General features: G+C 29.1%; 1 protein-coding gene across 1 annotated transcript in view; it reads left to right on the top strand.

Moving 5' to 3' along the window:
- The first annotated feature begins 18,734 nt into the window (after positions 1-18,734).
- Positions 18,735-22,733, top strand: part of LOC129981938 (uncharacterized) — a 194,698-nt gene continuing 190,699 nt past the window's right edge. Inside the window, exon 1 of the mRNA XM_056093000.1 lies at positions 18,735-18,845. Within this exon, the coding sequence (XP_055948975.1) occupies positions 18,782-18,845 (64 nt within the window). The 5' untranslated portion in view covers positions 18,735-18,781. The remainder of the gene's footprint in view (positions 18,846-22,733) is intronic.

The following is a 22,733-nucleotide window of genomic DNA, read 5'->3' as shown; positions in this document are numbered from 1 at the left end:
CCTGTAAAAAAGCAGGATGGAAGACATGTTCAGTTAATGGAACAAGTTACTTGGAAATGTTACAGAAGGAAGTGATACCGTCCTGATTGGAACACGATGTCCTTGACACAGTGACATTCATGCAAGACGGGGCACCTCCTCACATCGACACCGAAGTGAAGGCATTTTTGAGAGAACTTTTACTCAAGAACGGATAATCAGCCGTCACTTTACGCATGAATGGCCCCCACGCTCACCAGATTTAACACCCCTTGATTTTTGGCTATGGGGTTACCTTAAGTCTCGGGTGTACCGCCATAGGCCAACTTCGTTAGTGCAGCTAAAGGAAGCCATTCGCCACGAAATCTCATGCATTCATCCGGATATGCTGTATAATGCAGTTACCAGTGTTGTCTCCCGCTTCCAAACTGTTATTTGTGATGAGGGCGGAAACATAGAACAAGTACTGTAGTATTGGTGTGATACGCATGTAAACAATTGCTTGCATGCAAATAAAAGTATTTTTCCCGTAGAATTGTATGTTTTGCTTGTGTTTAGTGCCCTCTATAGACAAATTTTGGAACTATTTCTTTTTTTTTTTGAATGAAAAAAAAATCCCCCTTCATGAGAATAACAGTTTGCAAACCGCATTAAAATATACTCATTCCTTCAATTTTTTTGAATTTTTAAAGTATTTACAAATTTATGGGACACCCGGTATATATATATATATATATATATATATATATAAAGTCAAGTCTTTTTAAGTAGGTACAGAAGAGTACTTTTAAGTCATTGGCTTTTATGCTCCCAAGTGCTTACAGCATTACTATCTATCATTCAGTTTTGTTTGGAATTTGTGATATAGTTCCTACTCAGTTAGTTTCTTGGTAAAAAGGGAAATTTTATAAATAGTTCTAACAGATGCTGATTGGATGTCGGGTCAATGACTCCAAAATTTACAACCGTTTGGTGACAAAATTGAAGAACCAAAATATCTGAGAATTGTGAAGAATCGTAGAGATAATTGTAATAGGATTACAGTCCACCTTTTTGGTTTTAGTAAAATGACTATTTTATTATTTCTTTAAAACTTCTCTTTTGTAGCTAATGTTACTCTAGAAATTTTGTCTGTCTGCTTTCAGATATTTGGTGCTGAGCTTTCGATATTAATAACACAATATATTTTAAAGCGGAGTTATATATAATTATGCTATAAATATCAGGGGAGACATCTAAATGAATATTGCTTTAAGTTTTTTTATGACTTCACACACCTTTCCAGCGGCCGGACTCGTATTGAATTTCGAAATAATGAGCTGAATGCTAGATTTATTTGCCTCTATTAATAATAAAGATGAATGTGTGTGTGTGTGTGTTGGCGCCAGATAGACTGACTTAGAGCTACCAAAATACAAATATAATTTGGGATCTGAGAAGCAGCTTACAGCAATTCTCTTTCGAAATTTTATTTTGAATGTTAATTAATTAAAAAATGTTTATATATGTTTTGACTTTGTAATTAAAAATTGTTTTGAATTTTTTCCCTTTAACTACTGAAAATATGGCAGTACTTATAGGAATTTTACATCAACTTAAAATACAAAAAAAACCCCTCTATAATGATAATATAATATTTTCTATTTTAAATCGATTTTTAAAAAGCATTTCAAGTGCATTTTAAAATATTTTTTTCTTATTGTTGAAGAAAGACTCATTGTTGTATCAAATTTTCCAATCTTTTTTTCCCACTATTGATGAGCTAGATATGAAAATTCGATTTATTTCCCGATGTTGAATAAGTTCCAGTTTAAGGTATGCTTTCAATAAATTCTTTGAATTTTTGTTGTATTTTCAATTACGTATTGACTTCAAATTTAAGAAATGTTAAAATTTTTTTTTATCCTACTATTAGCTGCTATATTTCCCGTTTGGGAATTTGGGAATTTTACATACACCTCTCAGCGGCAATAATATATTTGGTAATACCGACAGTGTATTTTATATATATTAGTCACTATTATGTATCGCAGAAAGTAGGTATTCTGTATTCGGTTTTTTGCAACAAGCGAACAAATTTGAAGTACATCTGTAAATTGAACGGTATAGAGTTGTCGTACTTGAAGTATTATACTTTGATTTGGTTTTCATATTATAATAAAATACCATAAATAAATGTTATTTACAGGTTATAGTAATAATCTGTTAATTATTCAGGTTTTTCATTTTATGAATTGATTTTATTGATCATTTTATAACGATACCCTATTTCAAAAATATAAAATAATTTCAAAACCAGACATAATTTGAATATTATTATACTGTTACATAACGTTTTGTGCATATATAGTGCATATATATAAGTGCACTCATATTTATATATTACTCTTTTTAATATAATATGTTGGAATTTTAAAGATATAGACAGAAAATTAAGGAATCACATAGAACAATGAACCGTGTGTAAATCTTTTAAAATTATATATATATATATAATATAATATAAATTTGAAGTATATACTTTAGTATATATTTAATAGTATATATCTATCAAAATATTTTTCTGAGGCATAGTTAGCTATAAATTTCAATGAAATATTTTTATAAGACTAATTTAACCACGAAAAACGACTAATATCATATAAATTCGCGTTTATTTTATTATTTAAAGACATTATTAGAAGAGTTATTTGAAGAAAACTAATTCTATTTAATTCAGTATTACTATGATACATATTTCATTTTGTATTATTGAATGCATAATTAAGAAAATAATATTTATATACCATTTTTGGCTAAAATTTACAATTTAATAACAAATTTTATTTGATAAATGTAATTTAATTTAATTATAATTACTTATATTTGATTTTACTCTCAATTCCCGACATATAGTTTCAAAATTGTTTTTCATAAGCTCTTTATTCTCATTCATATCATTTTGGTTTTGAGCGTTAGTTTTTAAAATATGTTGAGTTTTAAAAATATAAATGCTACAAATAATTTTTAAAAACTCATTAATACAAAATATATTATTTTTTTAAAAAATAAAATACATATTTTTTAAAAATCTTAAAATATTCTTGGCAACTTAATTTTTTATTTTTTCCATAATTTGCTCATTGTTAATTGATATAAAAAACTGTGCATAATTTTGCAATTTGAATTTAAATTTCAAATCCTTAGAGTATTCTTATGCACATGCACTGAATCTTCATAAGAACTTTAAGTAATCCTGAAATAAAATGGACTTTTTACTTCCCAGAAAAATAACTCGAAACATAAAATACTTAATTTTCTGTTAATGTTTATACGAAATTTTAATATCAATTTTACTCAATTTCTACAGAAATTAAGATACATGAAACATTTGAAACATATTGAAATCTAATTAGAACATCGTTTGCAGAAAAGTCATTAAAATGTTTTTTCCTCTAGGCCTATGAAATATTTATTATATTAAACAACACATTGTAAATACGCATTTAATTTAATATAAACACATATTTTAGTAATGAAACAATAAAAAGAAAATTTCTAATTTTCGTCTATTTTTGCTTATTTTAAAGTTCACTATACCCTTAATACGAAATTTTAATGAAAATATTCTTAAAATGGGTTAATTCTAGTGCCTGAAATGCAAATAATCACCTCTTTCCAGTAATAGCGATTAAGCATTTAAGAAATGCTTGCTAGTTTGACCATTAACATCTTGATTATAGATCAAAAATTTCAGAATTGTAAAATAAAAGCAATTAAAAATGTTCTGTCGGTTATTTTTTAAAAAAAATTAGCAATAAAAAATTTAAAACATAAATCTCTGAAAATTGTTGAAATTATGATTTTAATGATCTTGATGATAAATCATCTATAAAAAAATTATCCATTGAGATACTTCCTTTTTTAAAATTATCAAAATTTCTAATTTTACGCTTTATTCCATTTCATATAAATCGCAGAACAAATGAAATTTTTTGAATTAATATATGTGCTGATCTTGCATTAAAAATTTCGCAAGAACTTATTAGTACTGGAAATTAATAGCTTTTAATTTTATAAATTTCTTTATTTTTATTTTGAAGTGAAATTAATTAGTATTTAAATAAAAGCTATTTTATCAAGTATAACAACTTGGATTTTAACTTCATAACAACAAAAATTACCAAAAGGTTGATATTAAAATTCTTATTGAAATTGAAGTTATAAAATATTTTTTTTTTATTCCAGTTCACAAATTCAACAATTAAACATCAGCTCCAAGTTGATTTCTTTCTGCCCCAAAATTTAAAAATTATTTAGATGTCGGTTTTATCCGTGTTCTTCGTCTAAAAATCCTTCTCTCGCTCTCTTTCCCTCTTTTTTCCGACAAGAACAGATTAAACAGTTTCGCAGCTTTATACTTCACTTGTCACATGGCACCGGCAAGACTAAGACATTTCTCGGCGTAAATGGCTAATGTTCTTTTTTAAAGTGCTCTTAGTGTGGGCATCGTATTTTTATGTTCCGACTACCGTTTTGTTTAATGTTCGTTTTGTTCTTTACTGACATCAGTGGTGATTTTCATGTTGTTCAAAATTCTTGTTGCTTGCAGAGTTTAAGCCAAAGAGTTGGGAATTTGAAAAAAAGAATGGTTTATTGCCGTAGATTCCCCTGACTTTTTTTTTTGGTTTAAACGCTGAAAGAAACAATTCTAATTATTTAAATATATTTTAGGTTTTCATCTGTAAATGAAAGATTATATTTTGACCCGAATTTATGGTTAGTAAGAAATAACCTTAAATTAAAATAATGCACCTTAACATGAGATATTGAAATACATTGATGTGAATTAACTGGAATTAATTAACATTTTATTCTATTCAGAAAAAAAATGGGAATTTTTTTCTTATGACGCGTTTCTAATGCTTTGGAAATTAATATTTATTAAAATTATCGAATTTCGTTAATTTTACACTCTTCTGTGTTTTTCAAAATTGAAATGAGACACAGAATAAAAATATGTGGTTTGGATGGAATTTTTCGAAAAGAATCAAATAACTTATCAAGGTAAAATCATATTTTCTCAATTTTCAAATAAATCTTTAAAAAGATAGGAAACAATTAAAAAAACAAGGTGAAAAAATATAAATAATATTAATTACTATGGCTTAAATTACAAGCTAAAATACTAAGGACGGTTAAGCAACCATATACACTCATGTTCATAAATTAAGGATCATTCAGAGTCACGCGGAAATCGAAATCTAAAATACATATATCACCCTTAAAATGACTATACACACATCTTCAAAAATCATATGCAAATTGCAGGAAGCCACCAGATGACACCGATAGTACGTCACAGTGATGAGAGTGTAAGAGAGTGATGTAAAAGGAATACAAAGAAGTAAGATTGTTCGCAAGCGCTTTATAAGCCTTTCAGTGCAATAACCGCATATTTATGACACAAAGAACGCATTTGGATGATTTTTTAAATGGTAGAATTATAGGTTGTCTGGAATCTGGGCATACCCAGCTGGAAGTATCCGAGGAACTTGGAATCTCCCATATTGTCATCTGCAGGCTTTGGCAACGATTCCAAGATGATGGTAATGTGAGTAGACGTTACAGCACAGGTCGCTACCGAGTTGCAACGCCAAATGAGGACCGGTATTTGACCAAAAGAAACAGACGGCGCGCAGCATCAGATCTGTCTCGTCAGCTCTCTTCAGCCCCTGGTACGACAGTTTTTCTAGGCAGACTTTGTACAGACGCTTAGGGCAAGTTGATCTATATCAGGGGTGGCGAATCTTTATGAATCAACTTGCCATTTTTTCTAAAGGAATGTTTAATGAGGTATAGACGTGCCGTCAAATGATTTTGACTCGTGATTATTGTTATAATAATAAAACCAAATACTAACAACTCAAAATTCTTTTTTTTTACTACGAAACAATACAAATTTCACTGTATAGAAATAAAGGTTTTACTTATACGAGTAGTTCAAATTAAAGTAACATTAGTATGACTTCTAGCAGACTAGATGACAAATAACCTATATTAGGATTGTAAGATGTTACTTTTAGCTGAATGCATGTTGAATTGGCGTGTCATCTGCCAAGCGGTTTCTAAGAGAGTCATTAATGCTTCTTACCTCTAGCAATAATGACTCGCAGAAATAAGTGGATGAAAATATGGTTAAAATAGCATGAGCCAGCTTCTCAAAGCAGTTAAATGTGTTTGGAACCGAATTCCATGTTTATAAAATTTCGTTACTGGCATTTTTACTTATATTGCTTGTTAATCTTTTTGTTTCAATAAATTACAACTTTTTTCTTGTTTCAATAAATTTTTGAATCTGTATGAAATGTAAATCAAGCAGTTGCATTTCAAATTCTTTAATTTCCAACTAATAGAATTGGGACTAATTCAATTTATTAAAAGAAGTCGCATCAGAGTACATAATAAACTTGAGCGTTTCCGATAATTCTTTGAACTGAGAACATCTCGCTGAAAATTCCTTGACTGAAGAATCAATTACGGAAATAAATTCTCCGATAAATTTTTCTTCGTCTGATTTCTCATGTACATCTAAATATTATATATATATATATTCAAATTTAGAAAGTACTTGTAGTTTCTTGTAATAATATCGTTCCTGAAAACATGCAGTCCAGCGCCAAAAATGCAAATGAGATCCATCATGACGATAATTGTTTTATTTGTGCCTTGAAGCTTTACTTTCAATTCATTGAAATGTTGGCTTGTGTCTGTAAAAACCTCCATTTTGAGAACCACATAATATCCAACAACTGTGAGTATTGTTCAATTTCCCTCTCAGTTTGCAGAAACAGTCTGATTTCTTCCAAGCAGTCAACAAATCTTTGAAGTACGTTCCCTCGGCTCAACCAGTGAACATTATTTTACATTAGTAAGTCCTTATACACCGAGCTGACTTCATACACAAAGCCTCAATTAAAGTCTTTTCGCTTACTACAAGCCTATTCCATTATTATTACTTTCGCTTATTTAAAGCCTACGGCGATATGAGGTTGACTATTTTTGTGATTATCGCCTTTATATTATCAAAAAATGTTAAACCACTCTTAGAATACAAAGCTTGTTAGTAAATTCAAGAATCGAATGTCCTACGTCTGTTTGAAATAAACTAATGAAAACATTTTTTCTTTTCTGTTTTGCCCACCATATTAACAATTCTTTTCAAATTGTTTTTTTATCAGCAAGCAAATTTTTTACAGCCGTACGAATATGTTTTTTACAAAAATGGAGTGGGAACATTCGCGTTGTTCGTAATACTTTATAGTGAACTTTGTTATTTTGAACTAAAATGCAAACCGTTTTGATCGTGCCCAAAATATTGTGTCACGTACCATCAATGGCACGTGTGCCATCCCTGGTCTATATGCTCGTATTCCTGTCAGATGTGTTTCACTTACTGCAACTTACTATCGCCTGCGGTTAGCCTGGAATAGAGAGCATGCATTGTGGACACCCCAACAATGGGCTTGTGTGATGTTTTCCGTCGAGTCCAGGTGAACTTTCCCGCTGAACTTTCATATGGAGAGCACCAGTTACCAAGAGAACATCATTGAACGACACAGTTACGGTAGTGCAGGATTGCTCGTTTGGGGAGGAATTCTTCTGGGTTCCAGAACTGACCTGCATGTTTAAATTGGAACCATGACAGACCAAATCTATCGGGACGTCATTGTGGAACAACATGTACGTTGATTTCGGGGCGCCATGGGGGCAGAATTCGTGTTTATGGATGACAACGCCCGCCCTCATCGTGGAAATATCGTAAACGAATACCTTCGATCAGAACATATCACCCGTATGGACTGGCCAGCAATCTCACTGGACTTGAATCCAGTAGAGCATATGTGGGCCATGCTTGGCCGACGAGTTGCAGCCCGTCAACCACCTCCTACATGTCTACCGGAATTTCGGAGGGCATTGCTTGATGAATGGTGTAATATTCCCCAAGATCAGATCGATAATTTGATACTCAGCATGCCTAGGCGTAGTACGGACTGTATTGCATCGTCTGGGAGACATGCTATGTGTTAACCATCATACCAACCATGTAATATTGGCTTTTGTGAATAGTTTTTTTTTTGTAATTTGCTCCAGCTAGAAAAAATCGCAATTTTTATTTATGATATCAAACATATAGCATTTTTTCTCTCTTTATGTTTTGTTTAATAAGTAGGCTTTACAAATAAGTCACATTTATTTTGCTTCTGACTCTTTCTTTCCTGAACTTGCATTATCCTTAATTTATGAACATGAGTGTATTTTGATGATCGCCATTGCTCGTATTGTAGATATTGTAGATAAGTACGGTGCTAGTGTTTGTATTTATTAAATACGCCTCCCAGTTATGATTTGACTTAAGGAATACTTTCTATATAAAAGAAATTAATGAACTAAAATCAAGTTTATATAAAATTGCATTTGCAGCAGTAACATTACTCTATATTCTCTTTTGGGTAATAGATGGCAATGCCTGATTATGTACGCATCCCATAGTGCATTGCGATAGTAAATAAGATGATATACTGTTTTGTTAAGGTGCGCGCGTTCATGTCCTGTCTTGTCTTTCGTGTTTTGTACTTGTGAAATGTGATCATTAAAGAAATGATCCCGAAAACATACGTCCTTTTGCTTCCACTGCACGGATCATAATGATCTTTATTCCATCACATTGGCACCCAACGTAGGGCCCCACGACAAAACAAAAAGGAAAAAAACAAGACATTAACGTGCCCACCTTAATAGAACAGCATATCATCCCCTTATTTACTATCGCAATGCACTATGGGAGCGTACCTATTCAGGTATCGCCATCTATTATCCAAAAGAGAAGATAGAGTAATGCAACTGTTACATATCAGTATAAATATTTAATGATATAAATTTTAATTATAATTTAATATATATTATTAGTACCAAACTGTCGTCAATCTGGTGAACCTGATCTATCAAAATTTTGCTTAAGTTAATATTTGCGAAAAGATCTCTGAATCTCTGTTGCACTTGTTTCGTAAGTTACCATAGTGATAAAAAAAGAATCTGAAAGGGTAGCACAAGTCAATTTAACCCCCAACCTCTGGTTAAAAAAGAAAGATACCTTGTTTCATTCATTTCTGTTATATCAATTTTCTTCTAGTTCACCATGAAAGTATAGAAAGCAACAGGGTTAAACGCGTATTAGGTTTACAACAGGTTTATAAGCAAAAGAGAAAGGATGGGATAACAGAAAGCAGTGCATGTGCTGACAGGTTAGAAAACCATTCACTAAGTACAACGATGAAACGATTTTCTCCTGATGTTGGTGCGGTATGGAAATTTCAAGTAAGGAATTTGACTCAATGTTCGTCTTCTATATTTGTTATTTGTCCACAAATAAAAATTATGACATCCGTTTCAATATAGCCTTAGTTTTTCTTCGAAATGGTGATGTAAATATATAGCTAAACTAAACTTTTTAAAAATCAATTCATAAATTAGAATTGATAATTCGGATTTCCCTACTTGTCTAAATTTTGAGGAAATAAAAATTTCCAAAATATTTTTATATAATTCCATCATAGTCATCCACTGATGGACATTAACACGAAAAAATTAAACTAAAACGTGATCAATTATCGTCACGATTTCTATCGGTTTATTCCAAAGAGAAAAAAAAATATTAATTGAAGTCTCTAAAGTAAAAGGATGAGAAAAAATGCGTATATTAAATGATGCACCCACCAATCTATATGTCTGCATTTTAGTGCAAAAATAGCATCCTGTCCTTCAACTAATTATTTTGCCGGCGCTAGTCATCAGAAAATACCCTCCATAAATTAATAAGCAATTTAGAATTTATCTGCCAAAGGCTCCGGTTTTAATAACACGTTAGGAAGAAGTCCTTTTTACAAAGGACGACCTTTAATTTCCAGCCTCTGAGAGATTGGGCAAGCTGAGATTACATTTTAAAAACTCAGTATAACTTAAAGGACTTTTCTGTTTGCTTTAGCGTGATGAAAACTCATTAGGTAGGGCGTGAAACGAATGACAGGAGAATACCAAAAGAAATATTTAAGCACAAATGAGCCTTCTTATCTTTTCATTACCATTTTTGAGAAGAAAAACAAATGATTTTTATTGTTGTAACAGAATTCTGAAAATTTTATCAAGATCAGTGGGATATTCTGTTTTGTTTTTGTAAGATACACAGTAGCTAGTTCTGATTAATATCTCTTATATCCTTTCATTTATTCAATAGAATTAAGATATTGGCAAGGAAAACAAGAGAAAGTACATCCTCGTCGAAGTCTTATAGAAAGTACTGAACAAACTTTTCTCATTTAATATTGTATAGAGAAAGGAAAGAACTATTTCTAGGATCACATTATTCTATAATAATACATACTATAGAGATTAGGAAAATAAAACTGAGACTAGAAGAATGCATATTTTCATTAATGCTTTATCTTTTTTTAATTATTGCTTTTTATCACTATAGGATGAATTAAAATTTCCATTGATATAGTTTTCAGTGAAAAAAATAATTATTAAGGTACTAAAGTAGCAGAAAATTTGATTTGTATAATATCAATTACAATTTTATTCTGCACTAGCTGCTTTAAGCGATTAGCTAGTTAGACTAGAACATTGTTTTTGTAAAATTTCTATTCAAACACTTGGCTTTTCTCTCCAAAATGTATTTTCGAACATGAAAGCCTTATTATTTTTATAGCTTGCAGTTGTTTAATTATTATGTAAATGAATCGCTTTAAATAGGCAAATTACATGACAGAACAGAAAAGTTGAAAATATAACTGTCCGCTGCCATCTAACCGCTTATCATCTGTCAAAATATTTAATTTCACATTATTATTTCTCATTTAAAGTGTACAAATAATACAGAGTGTCCCACAAGATGTGCAACGGCTTATACTTACAGATTCGGATAGAACTTGTCAAGACGAGTATTTTGATGTGTAACATGTGGGGTCCCCGAATATAGCTTCATAGTCTAATTAAGGTGTGAAACTTGTGTTTGAAAACTTTAAGAAATGAGAAAGAAAAGAAAGTGAAATTCAATATGTATTCAGAACTTTCAATATAACATATTTTCGAAATATCAGCCATTAGAACAAATGGCGTGCCAAAGTCTGGAATCGAAGTTTACAATTGTTCTTTGCAAAACATCTGTTCAAATTTCCTTGATATCGATTTCAATTGCTGCTGTAAAGTCGTCCAATGTTGAGGGCTGTGCCTTTCTGACTTCTCTATGAAAAAAGTCGCACGTGTTGAAATCCGGAGAGTCAGGTAGGAACTCTATACCATTGCCTGTTTTCATAATGGAATCCACCCGGTCAGTCTATCGTGAAAATGTTCTCCTAAGAGATCGAAGTTCCGCTGAGTGCGGTGAGGTCTAGCATCATCTTGCATAAGCTAATAATCGCTTATCTTGTTTATGCCATGCAAAAATGGGAATTATTACTCATATTGTGAATATTTGCTCATTTCAGAACCACAACGATTACGTACAGTACACAGTAATTTCTTAGCGAGTAACCCGCCACTTATTCTCATCTAATCAATTTTCTGGACTAATATATGAGGCGGTAATTTGCATATTCACTTGCAGACACGCTTTTCCTCTCATCTGTTGTCACAAATTTATATAGTCACCTAGGGAGGCTACCATGTTTTGCAAAATCATATGTATCGTAATTATTAATACAAACTATCGGATTCGTAATTAACGTTCTTCGTGTAATTAGATTCTGACTCTATATTCGGGGACCCCTCATGTTATGCACCAAAATACTCATCTTGACGTGTTCTATCCGAATCTGCAAAAATTAGACGCTACACACCTTGTAGGACATCCTTTATATCAAATCTTTCTTTAAATTTCGGTTAGAGCAACAAATTATGTGATCAATTATTTGTTGAAACCATGAAAATATTGAATAAAAGGAATTTCATTGCTACAGTGAAATATATTATTGAATATTATGCAAAACATATTTTTTTCAAAAGTTTTCAAATTTTAAAGGAAATATTACATAATAAATATCACCGAAAAGATAATTTGTTAAATTTTAAAATTGTGTTAATATAATTTTTGCCCAATGATATTTTCTAAAGTCATCGCAAACGAAATATTAAAATTTGAATTAATTAGAATTTTAAAAATATAGATTTTATGCGCACATATCTTCTTTTCAAAATATATTTGGAGCTCATTCGGTGACTTCTTATTCTTGTGTAGAACCGACCACCCCGCCACCACTGAACAAAGCAGTTTAGACAGGATTTACATTTGATAACTAGGTAAAATGGTCCAGCTTACAGAATGCCAACTTAAATTCTTTTTTTTTGTTTTTAATGGTGGTAAAGAAATGGATTTTTTCGTGTTAAAGATTGGATAATACACCAATCAACTAAAAATCAAATACATATAAAATCAAAATCTGAAATCTGTTGCATTGTATAGGGTAAATCAACATTTTTGTTACAAACGGTAAAAATGGTAACTAATTTCGTTTTCAGTAAGGTGAACCGATCGAAAAAAGATACCACTTAAGGAGAAAGGGTAATAATTTTACTGTTAGATAAATTTGGTGTTGCCTATCATTAAATGCGTATTTTCAATGCAATGCACAGAAAATAGATAAATCATCGTGGCAAAACTCGTACGTAAATGCAGAAAAAAAATTTAATAACATAAATTTGAAATTAGAGCTTTTTATTCCAACTTTGTGTGTGCATGCGTGCGTATGTGCGTGTGCGTGTAGTCATGTGTATCGGTATGCATACATGTATTTGTGCACGTGGGCATCCGAGCGTGCCTTGTGTTTGTGTGTGTGTGTGTGTGTGGGTGCGTGCATGCAGTCATGAATGTGCATCGGTAGGCATACATGTACTTGTGCACGTGGGCGTCCGAGCATGCCAGAAAGCATACTAATAGAACATTGTATAATGTTCAAGGTGTTTAATTAGATGTATAAATCGGTTATACATGTATTTGTTTCGTATATCGCTTACAAAAATTATTCTGTAGTGATTCTCCACTCCATTAAAGAACTCAATCCTGTACAAGTAATGAATCACATTAAAATTCGCAATGTATTAAGAATGGTAACCTTTCCTAACTATTAATTATGAACATCAGTATTCCGCAATAATTAAAGTTAGCAAAGAATTTGACAAAGGGAAGGAATTTTTGGTCTCCTTTAATTACATGTTAGAGAGAAGAATTCTGTATCTCCTTCATTCCTGAAGATATCTCCAATGTGAACATTTCCGACTGGAAAGAAATGTAATAGCTCCATTGTAGGGTTTTAAATTATACACATTCTTTATCTGTAGGTGAAATATTTTCTAATATGGAGGAAAATATCTTAAGATTGTGTTTAGGTAGTGATTTATAACTCAAGGACTATTGCTTGGCTATTAAAAGAATATTATCATAAAATTTCCAAGCAATTTGTTATTATATTTCTTTAGGCCCAATCATTATTTTTGTCAATTTTATACTGAAATGTGGGATAGTTTAAGTTTTTAAACGAATAGTAGTGAATAAACCCTTAGTGAATAATTCGAAAAGTGTCTAATAGATTTCACTGACTCCTTTAAGTTCGAATTTCTCAAAATATTAGACTTCGGAATAGCAAGTAAGCTGCTCAAAGTTCTGAAAATATACTCAAGCTTCGAAATAGCAAGTAAGCTGCCAGAAACTTCGGAAATAAGTTGCCAGAAGTTTCAGAATAGCTAGTTTCTTTTTAGATAATGCATTAACTTTCTTAGCTCTGGAATGAAAATTTCAAGTCTTTGGGAAGAGAATTCATTTGTTATTACAATGGGGGGAATAATGGGGGAAATTATTATAATGGGGGGAAGATGCTCATCATAACTGTTGATAAATCTAATTACGAAATAGTTTTTTCATCACTATTATTTCCATTATGCATCTAATCCTATTACATTTATTTTGATATGATAAATGTCTGAAAGTTAACATACATTTGTTGTGTATTTCATGTAAACACTTTTTTTTATGCTTCGCTAAATTTTAGACATTTTTTTGTTAAACCGTGATTCGAATTCTTATAAAAATCTTCCATTGACTGTAAGTTGCAAGAGCCCCAACAAGTCGAATAATTGGGAACGACGCTTTATTCCACAAGAAGGTAGCACAGTAGAATGAAACACAGGTAGCAAACACAGCGAAAGCATATATAAAGACAATACTTGCATAAGTTAACAGAAAATTGCTAATTAACTTGCAGGACGGTAGCGAACAGCAAATCGCTAATTAAATAACAACACAGCATCGAACTGTTCTATCCACAATACTGGAGAGCACACTTTGTGATCAATATCCCAAAAGTAGAGACCATTTTCCCTTCATCAACTCCATTTAGATTCTCGAGTTTATGTAGATTTTCTGACAAGTCACAAAATTTTCTAGAAGAATCTCAAAATGTCGAATCCAAATAGAGATATCGCCAAAATTTCTGAATTTTCACTGTCAAATTCACTGTCGCCATCGGGGATCATTACAGATAAAAATGATAAATATGCTTATTAAAATAGCTTCTAATTAACTTGAATCAAAAATAAAAAGCAAGGAAATTAAAAAAAATCGAAATGAATTAATTTTCATATTAAAGATAATCAAAGTTTCTCTAATCAGTATCCGTTTAGAATACCTGTAAATTTCGCTTTTTAGCTAGGAGCTTTACATTACAGGAAAGCAATATTGCAGTAACAGTATGTAGCTCTGAATTCCGAAATGGAACTTCATGACTGCAGCATTAGATCATGAACAATATTAAAAGTATGGATTTATTGCAATAAATAAATTTTACTTACCTTTAACGGATCAGTTTCGAATAATCTTTAAAATAAATAATTAGCAAAACAACTAAAAAGTTTCCAACGCGTTGTTTCAGTTGAATAATATTTGTAAATGTCTGAATTAACTCTGGCGAAATTTAATCAAATGCATTTATATTTAAACAACAAATTTCACCAAATTCTAGACGTTTCTATGAGTTGGATGAACACAGGATTTCTGCATAGATTGATTAAACTTCAAAAGTTTAAGGAAGATATATTATTACGAAATTGAACATTTCTAAAATGGTGAAACGTATTTAGCAGAGACGCACGGAAATTTTAACGAGCAAATTTTAAACCAAATAAATGGTGTTTGAATTAAAGAAAGCTAGTAACATGAAAATGATTTCAGATAGAATATTTGCTCATATATTGAATAGTTAACTGCTCTTTCGAAAACTAGTAAATAATTTCATTATTCGAATTATTAAACAGATTGTATGTTGCGTGTCTTGATTAGAACAAAATTTATTCGTTTATTCAATTCCAATTACATATTTAATGATTTATTAGAAATAATTCGTAATGAAATATTCAGCATAAGGCTTGAATGAATTAACTCATTAGCTAATTAATTACATTAAAATAATAATTTACTAATAATGAATTCGCTAATTACATTTAAATATGCGATATCATTTGCCCACATTATACGTGATCCTAGATAGCTAAATATGACACTGAATTTCAGAAATGAATAATTTAAATTTTGAAACTTGATCAATTCATTTCAAAATAACAAGCAAAAACTATTTTGAATACTTTGATTGGAAAGGAAAATTTATTGCTTAATTGAGACCATATTTAAGATATTGGCATATATTATTTTATGAAATCAAATGATTTTTTTTTAAATAAAATTAATTGCCAAATTGATACCAACATCTCGCCGAACATTTATTCTAATTTTAAAATTAAATCTTAATTTACCAATGGTCAGAAATTTTTCGAAAATGTTAAATTCATTCTAACACTACAATAAATTGCTTTCAATCTTCAAATTTTCGAATTTTCTGAGAATTTTTTGAAAATTTCGATAAAAGTGATAAGTAGCCTAAATTTATGAGTTTTAAAAGAAAATTTCGCAGATAGACAAATGGAAATGACAATAAATTACAAACTTTAAAATGTATTTACTTATAAATTAGTTATTTCTACTTTAAAAATATTCTATTAGAATATTCTATTGTATTCTGCGATTAGAAAAGTTTGAAATAAATAATTAAAAATCATTAAAACTTATTTTCATTAAAAAATAATAAAAAAAGAAAAGAATAAGTAGAATAAAAAAATGTGAATTGAATTTTTTATAGTCCATAAATAGGGGATAATTTCAAAATAAAAAACATTTCTAAGAATCAAACGATATTTCAGTTGGACGAAATTGTAGATAGACAAATGGAAATGGCTGTAAATTATTGAAATTGACGATAGATATCATCAAATCTTCGGCACTACATTTGAATATTCTATTTCGCTACTTTTACAAACTTTAAAATTTATTTACTTGGAAGTTAGTTATCTCTGTCCTTAAAAATATTTTATTCTGTTCCATGATTAGAAACATATAAAATAAATTATTAAAAGTTATTAGAATTTATTTTCATTAAAAAATAATAAATGCGGTAAAAAATAAATTTAAAAAAATTGTGAATTTATTCTTTTATAATCTATGAATTAGGAATAATTCGATTCGATGAAATCGCAGATAGACAAATGAAAATGACTAAAAATTACAAACTTTAAAATTTATTTCCTTGGAAATTAATTATATTTATGCTTAAAAATATTCTATTCTATTCCATGTAAACTGTATGATTAGAAAAATATGAAATAAATTATTAAAAGTCATTTGTAACTTATTTTTATTAAAAATAATAAAAAAGGAGAAAAATAAATAAAAAAACTATAAAATAATTTGAAATTATTCTTTTATAATCCATAAACAGATAATAGCTTCAAAATAAAATACATTTCTAAGAATCAAAGGAAAATTCCGTTTGACAAAATTGGAGATAGACAAATGTAAATGGCTATAAATTATTGAAATTATCGACAGATATCTTCAAATCTTAGGCACTGCATTTGAATATTCCATTTCGCTACTTTTACAAACTTTAAAATTGATTTACTTGGAAATTAGTTATATCTATCCTTAAAAATAGTCAGTTCTATTCCAAGTAAACTATGATTAGAAAAGTATGAAAGACATTATTAAAAATCATTATAATTTATTTTCGTTAAAAAATAATAAAAGATGAAAAATAAATAAAATAAAACAATGTGAGTGTATTCTTTTATAATTCATAGACAGGGAATAATTTCAAAATAAAAAAAAAATTCTATGAATCAAACGATATTTCTAGCTGACGTATTCGCAGATTTATAAATGGAAATGACTCTAAATTACAAATTTTAAAATTTATTTACTTGGAAATTAGTTGTCTCTATCTTTAAAACTATTCTATTCAATGTAAACTGTGTGATTACAAAAATATGAATTAATTATTAAAAATTTATATAATTTATTTTCATTAAAGATAATAAAAGAAGAGAAAAATAAATAAAATAAAGCTGAATTTGTGTTTTTATAATCCCTAAAGAGGAAATAATTTCAAAGTAAAATATATTTTTGAGAAACCAACGATATTTCCGTTCTATGTAATCTCAGATAAACAAATGGAAATTATTTTAAATTTCAAACTTCAAAATTTATTTACTTGGAAATTGGTTATCTCTATCTCTAAAAATATTCTATTCTATTCGAAGTAAACTGTATAGTTAGGAACGTATAAAATAAATTATTAAAAATCCTTATAACTTATTTTTATTAAAAAATAATAAAACGATATATATCTTAACGATATTAACGATAGATATCTTCTAATCATCGGCAATTACATTTGAATATTCCATTTAGTTACTTTTACAAACTTTAAAATTTATTTGTTTGGAAATTAAATCTATCCTTAAAAATGTTCTAATCTATTCCTTGTAAACTGCATGATTTGAAAATATGAAAAGAATTATTAAAAACTATTATAACTTATTTTCATTAAGAAAAAAATAAATGAGGAGGAAAAAAAATGCGTATTTATTTTTTATTATCAAAATCCGGAAATAATTTCAAAATAAAATACACCTTTAGGTATCAACGGAATTTCCATTTGACAAAATTGCAAATAGATAAATGGAAATTACTTTAAATTACTAATTTTAAAATTTATTTACTTGGAAATTAGTTATCTCTATGTTTAAAAACATTCTATTCGAAGTAAACTGTCTGATTAGAAAACTATGAAATAGACAATTAAAAAATCCTTAAAACTTATTTTCTTTAAAAAATAATAAAAAAGGAGTAAAATAAACAGCATAAAAAATGTGAATTTATTCTATTATAATCCATAAGCAGGGAATTATTTCAAAATAAAATCCATTTGAAAAAGTCAAAGGATATTTCAATTGGACGAAATCGCAGATAGACAAATAGAAATGGCGATAAATTATTGAAATTAACGACAGATATCTTCGAATCTTTGTCACTGATTTTGAATATTCCATTTCGCGAGATTTATGACATTCTCTAACTCGTAACCGAAGACATCGAATATTAAACAAAACCTCATTTGGATTCTGTAAAAGACAAATTCATTGCGCGAATGCATTCACCGGTGAAAATTGTTTCGGATATCTTGATTGGACCGGCAATTATGCGTTTGTATGAACCCATCAAAGAGTTTAGAAGTCCATTCTCATAAGTTCCCACCGGATAATTCGAGAGGGAAAACGCGAATCGATTTTAGGGAATCCCGCTCGGAAAATTCCCTCGTCACGGTCGTCTGCTAGTCGGCAGTTTCGAACAACTCTCAGTTTCGCGTTCGCATTTGACAGCGGAATGACACTAAAAAACATGTGTCTCCAGATGAATTTAGGAGTGTTGTCGGTGTTGACAGTTTTTGGTGAGTCGTATGTTTCAATTTATATTAACACATTTTTAAATTTATTTAGTATTATTTTATGGATCGTGTGAATTCCATGTTTATATTTTCTTTTCCGATTATCAGCAGAACACATGGTGTTTTTATCAGTTATGTTTGTTATCACCTTCAGGACGGTCAGTTAATTGTTGCCGCACTAAATTAAAGTGCGTATGCGATTTTTACTGAGTTGTAAAAAGTTCGAAATATATTTTATGGATTTGTTTTTGAAATTAACAAGTTTTTGCGACTTTAGTTTTCAAATTAATTTAAAATTTCGCGTACTATGTATTATTAACTTCGAATTTTTAATAATCGTATTATCGAAGTTAGGAACAGATAGGAATGAAATCTGCCAAAATTTTCATCTTTACAAAAATATCTGTTTAAAGATAAGTAAGATTAGATATTTATTATTTTTGTATAATTACAGGAAATTATTGAAATATTCAGATTCAATATGTGTGTTAAAGTTTAAAACATAAATGGAATATTCGTATTATTTTAATGGTCGCATTCTTAAATTTATTAAAAGTAATTTGTGTACATATAGTGACTGACATACGTATAATAATTCTGTAATACTGAACCATTTAGAATATCAATTTCTTTCAGTATTTGTAGTTATTTAGAACAAAAAATGAGGAAAAATACTTTTTATATGGTTTTTTGTGATATTACTTATAATTCCAATTTTTTTCAAAAGAAAAATGTTTGTTGTTCGCAAGTAATTTTTATGTTGCTTTTTAACGTCAAACATATCAGTAAACTATTAAAATATTCGAAATATGTATAATTTATTTTTAAAATTGTGAAAAGAAAAAAAAAATGATGAATGAAATTTTAAAACTTTTCTATGCAAAGAAATCCAAACAATCAACAAGTCATCGGAACCAGGGTACAAAAAGGGAAGAGAATTTTGCAATGAGAATCTTGAGAAGAATTATTCCTTAGCAAGAAATTAAACTAATTAGAAATTTGGAATTAAACTAATTAGAAATTAGAAGAATTGGAATCCTTAACAAGAAATTAAACTAATTAGAAATTTTTCAGGCACCGTATTTCAGCTGAAGAAAGAGACGAATCATCTTTCAAAAATTAATTAATTGAATTTAAATTTAAGAATACTGGTTGAAAACAAGTAATGAGGAAATCGAAGTAAAAGATATATATATAATATATCTTTGTAATTTTGTATGAGAAAAGTTTTCTTTCCAAGATTTGAAAACATGAGATTTCGCATTGAAAATTTTTATCACCGACTGTTGCGTAATTCGTGTCGTAAAAGTTGAAAAACTTTATTTTATTAAAGGTATTGACATTATATCTATCTTTCTGTATATATAATTTTTAATTTTATCAGAAGCATATATTTATAATTTTAAATCTTATATAAAGTTATGATTTAACCATTACAAATTTAATCTGTAACTATTCCAATGTTTCTACATAATAATTCATTAATATATAATATTGTTATCTATAGACTTATTTTACCTCAAGATGGACGTTTATGAGTCTAAAATCATGAAATTCGGGCTTCATAGCTCACCCAGTTTTAATCATAGCAGGACAGAACTTTTTGTGCTGAAAGTATTAGTGTTAAAATATTTTAATAAATATGAAGAGTACGATCAAGAGAACTTGTAAAAAATTTAGATGTCATAATTTTTTTAACTTTATGTTTACTGATTCAAAAAGCTTAAAATATTTTTTTAACATCATTTAAAGAATATTTCTAAATGAAAGTATATGTCTGTCTTTGACGATATGGAAATAAATCACGGTTATAGTGGATATTCTGCATATACATTCTATTCCGCTCATTATTTGTTCATTATTCATATTACCTGTTTATTAAGGTTAAATAATTTTGAAATAAAAATTATGGTGAATTTAATTATTTGCATAGTAATGCGTTTCCTTTCGGGAAATCTCAAAAATGTTTTTTTATTTCTAATAGTAAGTAATTTATAATCCTGGACAAATTGCGCTGTATCTGAAATCGTGCTGAAATTGCTCTCATGCAAGAATAGGTCTGTATATTGAAAAACAGGTATAATTGAACTTCCTTTTCAAATTAAGTATCCCCAAGAAAGGGTTAGATGATTGATTCATCATTGTCAAAGAATCAAAAATTGGTATTCTTTTTTCTATTATCGCGTTAATGAGTAAGAGATGCAAAAATTATCAGACGTCCGATTTAATTGAAACTCGGACGTCTAATTATTTTAACCGTTCACTGTGATTAACTTAATTCCACTAAATGAAATTTCTTAATATCGAAAAGATTTCCAGCACTGAATTCCTTTAAATTTTCAAAATGAAACTTTACTCTAATTAATTTATTATTACTCATCAATCCGCTTTTAGTCACTTAAGGAAGGATTATATTTTTATATGTATCAGCAATTCACACTCATTCAAGTACGCGCACGCAATCACAGAAACACACACACACACACACACACAGACAGACAGACAGACAGACAGACAGAGAGAGAGACAGAGAGAGAGAGAGAGAGAGAGAGAGAGAGAGAGAGAGAGAGAGAGAGAGAGAGAGAGAGAGAGAGAGAGAGAGAGAGAGAGAGAGAGAGATTTTTTCTCATTATACAGTTTTATAGTTATATACTTTTAATCTAATGCGTTTTTGTTAATTATTGGCAATTATTCGCTATGTTTTATTATTTAAAATTTGGGTATAATTAATTAGGCACTTAACTACCTCGTCCTTTAACTTTCCAATGACATACATTTCTAGAAATCGTTTATCATTAAGAAAATTTTTATTTACATAGGCGTTTTTATATTATTTTTTTAAGTTTATGATGGTCTAGTGGAAAATTTTTAGAAACTCTGAACTTGTTTGATCTTTGTCTTAAATAACTAAAATAAACTACGTAAACTTTTCAAATTCTTCAGAATAACAAAATGGTAAGAGTGTTTGAGAATGACGCCACTGGGATCAAGGGATCTAAAATTCAGGTCTTTGACCTACTTGGAAACGGAAATTTATGTGAAACTTAAAAGCAATTCGTTTGAACTGGTCAGTGAGTGAAATAGCCATTCCTTCGTCCATCTAATCAACTGAAGCTAAATTTATGTAGAATGAACGCTTAAAACTATTCATATTGCATATCATATTTGCCTGATAAAAGTATGCGATTGTATACATTATTTTGTTTCAAAATAGACTCGATGCTATACAAATAGATCCTAAAGTATGTTTTTTTTTACCTATAATTTTTCAGATTAATCAATTGAACCCAAAATTGGTAATCAATTCATTTGTGTTGGATTACAAATTTCTTAATTTTTAATCAAATGTAAATGAATCATATTTTTCCTAAATGAATATGTAGAAAATTACATATTTCCTAAATGAAAATTTTGAAAAATGTAGAAAATCACATATTTCCTAAATGAGAATTTTGAAAAATGTTGAAAATCGCATATTTTCTAAATGAAAATTTTGAAAAATATAGAAAATCTCATATTTCCTAAATAAAATTTTGAAAAATGTAGAAAATCACAAATTTCCTAAATGAAAATTTTGAAAAATGTAGAAAATCACATATTAACTAAATAAAAATTCAGAAAAATGTAGAAAATCATATATATTTCCTAAATGAAAATATAGAAAAATGTAGAAAATCATATATTTCCTAAATGAGAAATTAGAAAAATGTAGAAAATCATATATTTCCTAAATAAAAATTTAGAAAAATGTAGAAAATCATATATTTCCTAAATGAGAATTTTCACCATGGAATCTGAATCGAGGGAAGACGTATAACTGTAAATCTGTTCCAGTTACATTAATCTGTATGCAAGCCACGTTCGTCGCTTGACGTCAAGGTTCCTTCTGAG

This window comes from Argiope bruennichi, chromosome 8 (assembly GCF_947563725.1).
Source record: "Argiope bruennichi chromosome 8, qqArgBrue1.1, whole genome shotgun sequence".
Lineage (NCBI taxonomy): Eukaryota > Metazoa > Arthropoda > Arachnida > Araneae > Araneidae > Argiope > Argiope bruennichi.
The sequence above is the reverse complement of the archived record's forward strand: the minus strand, read 5'-3'. Positions and strand labels throughout refer to the sequence as shown.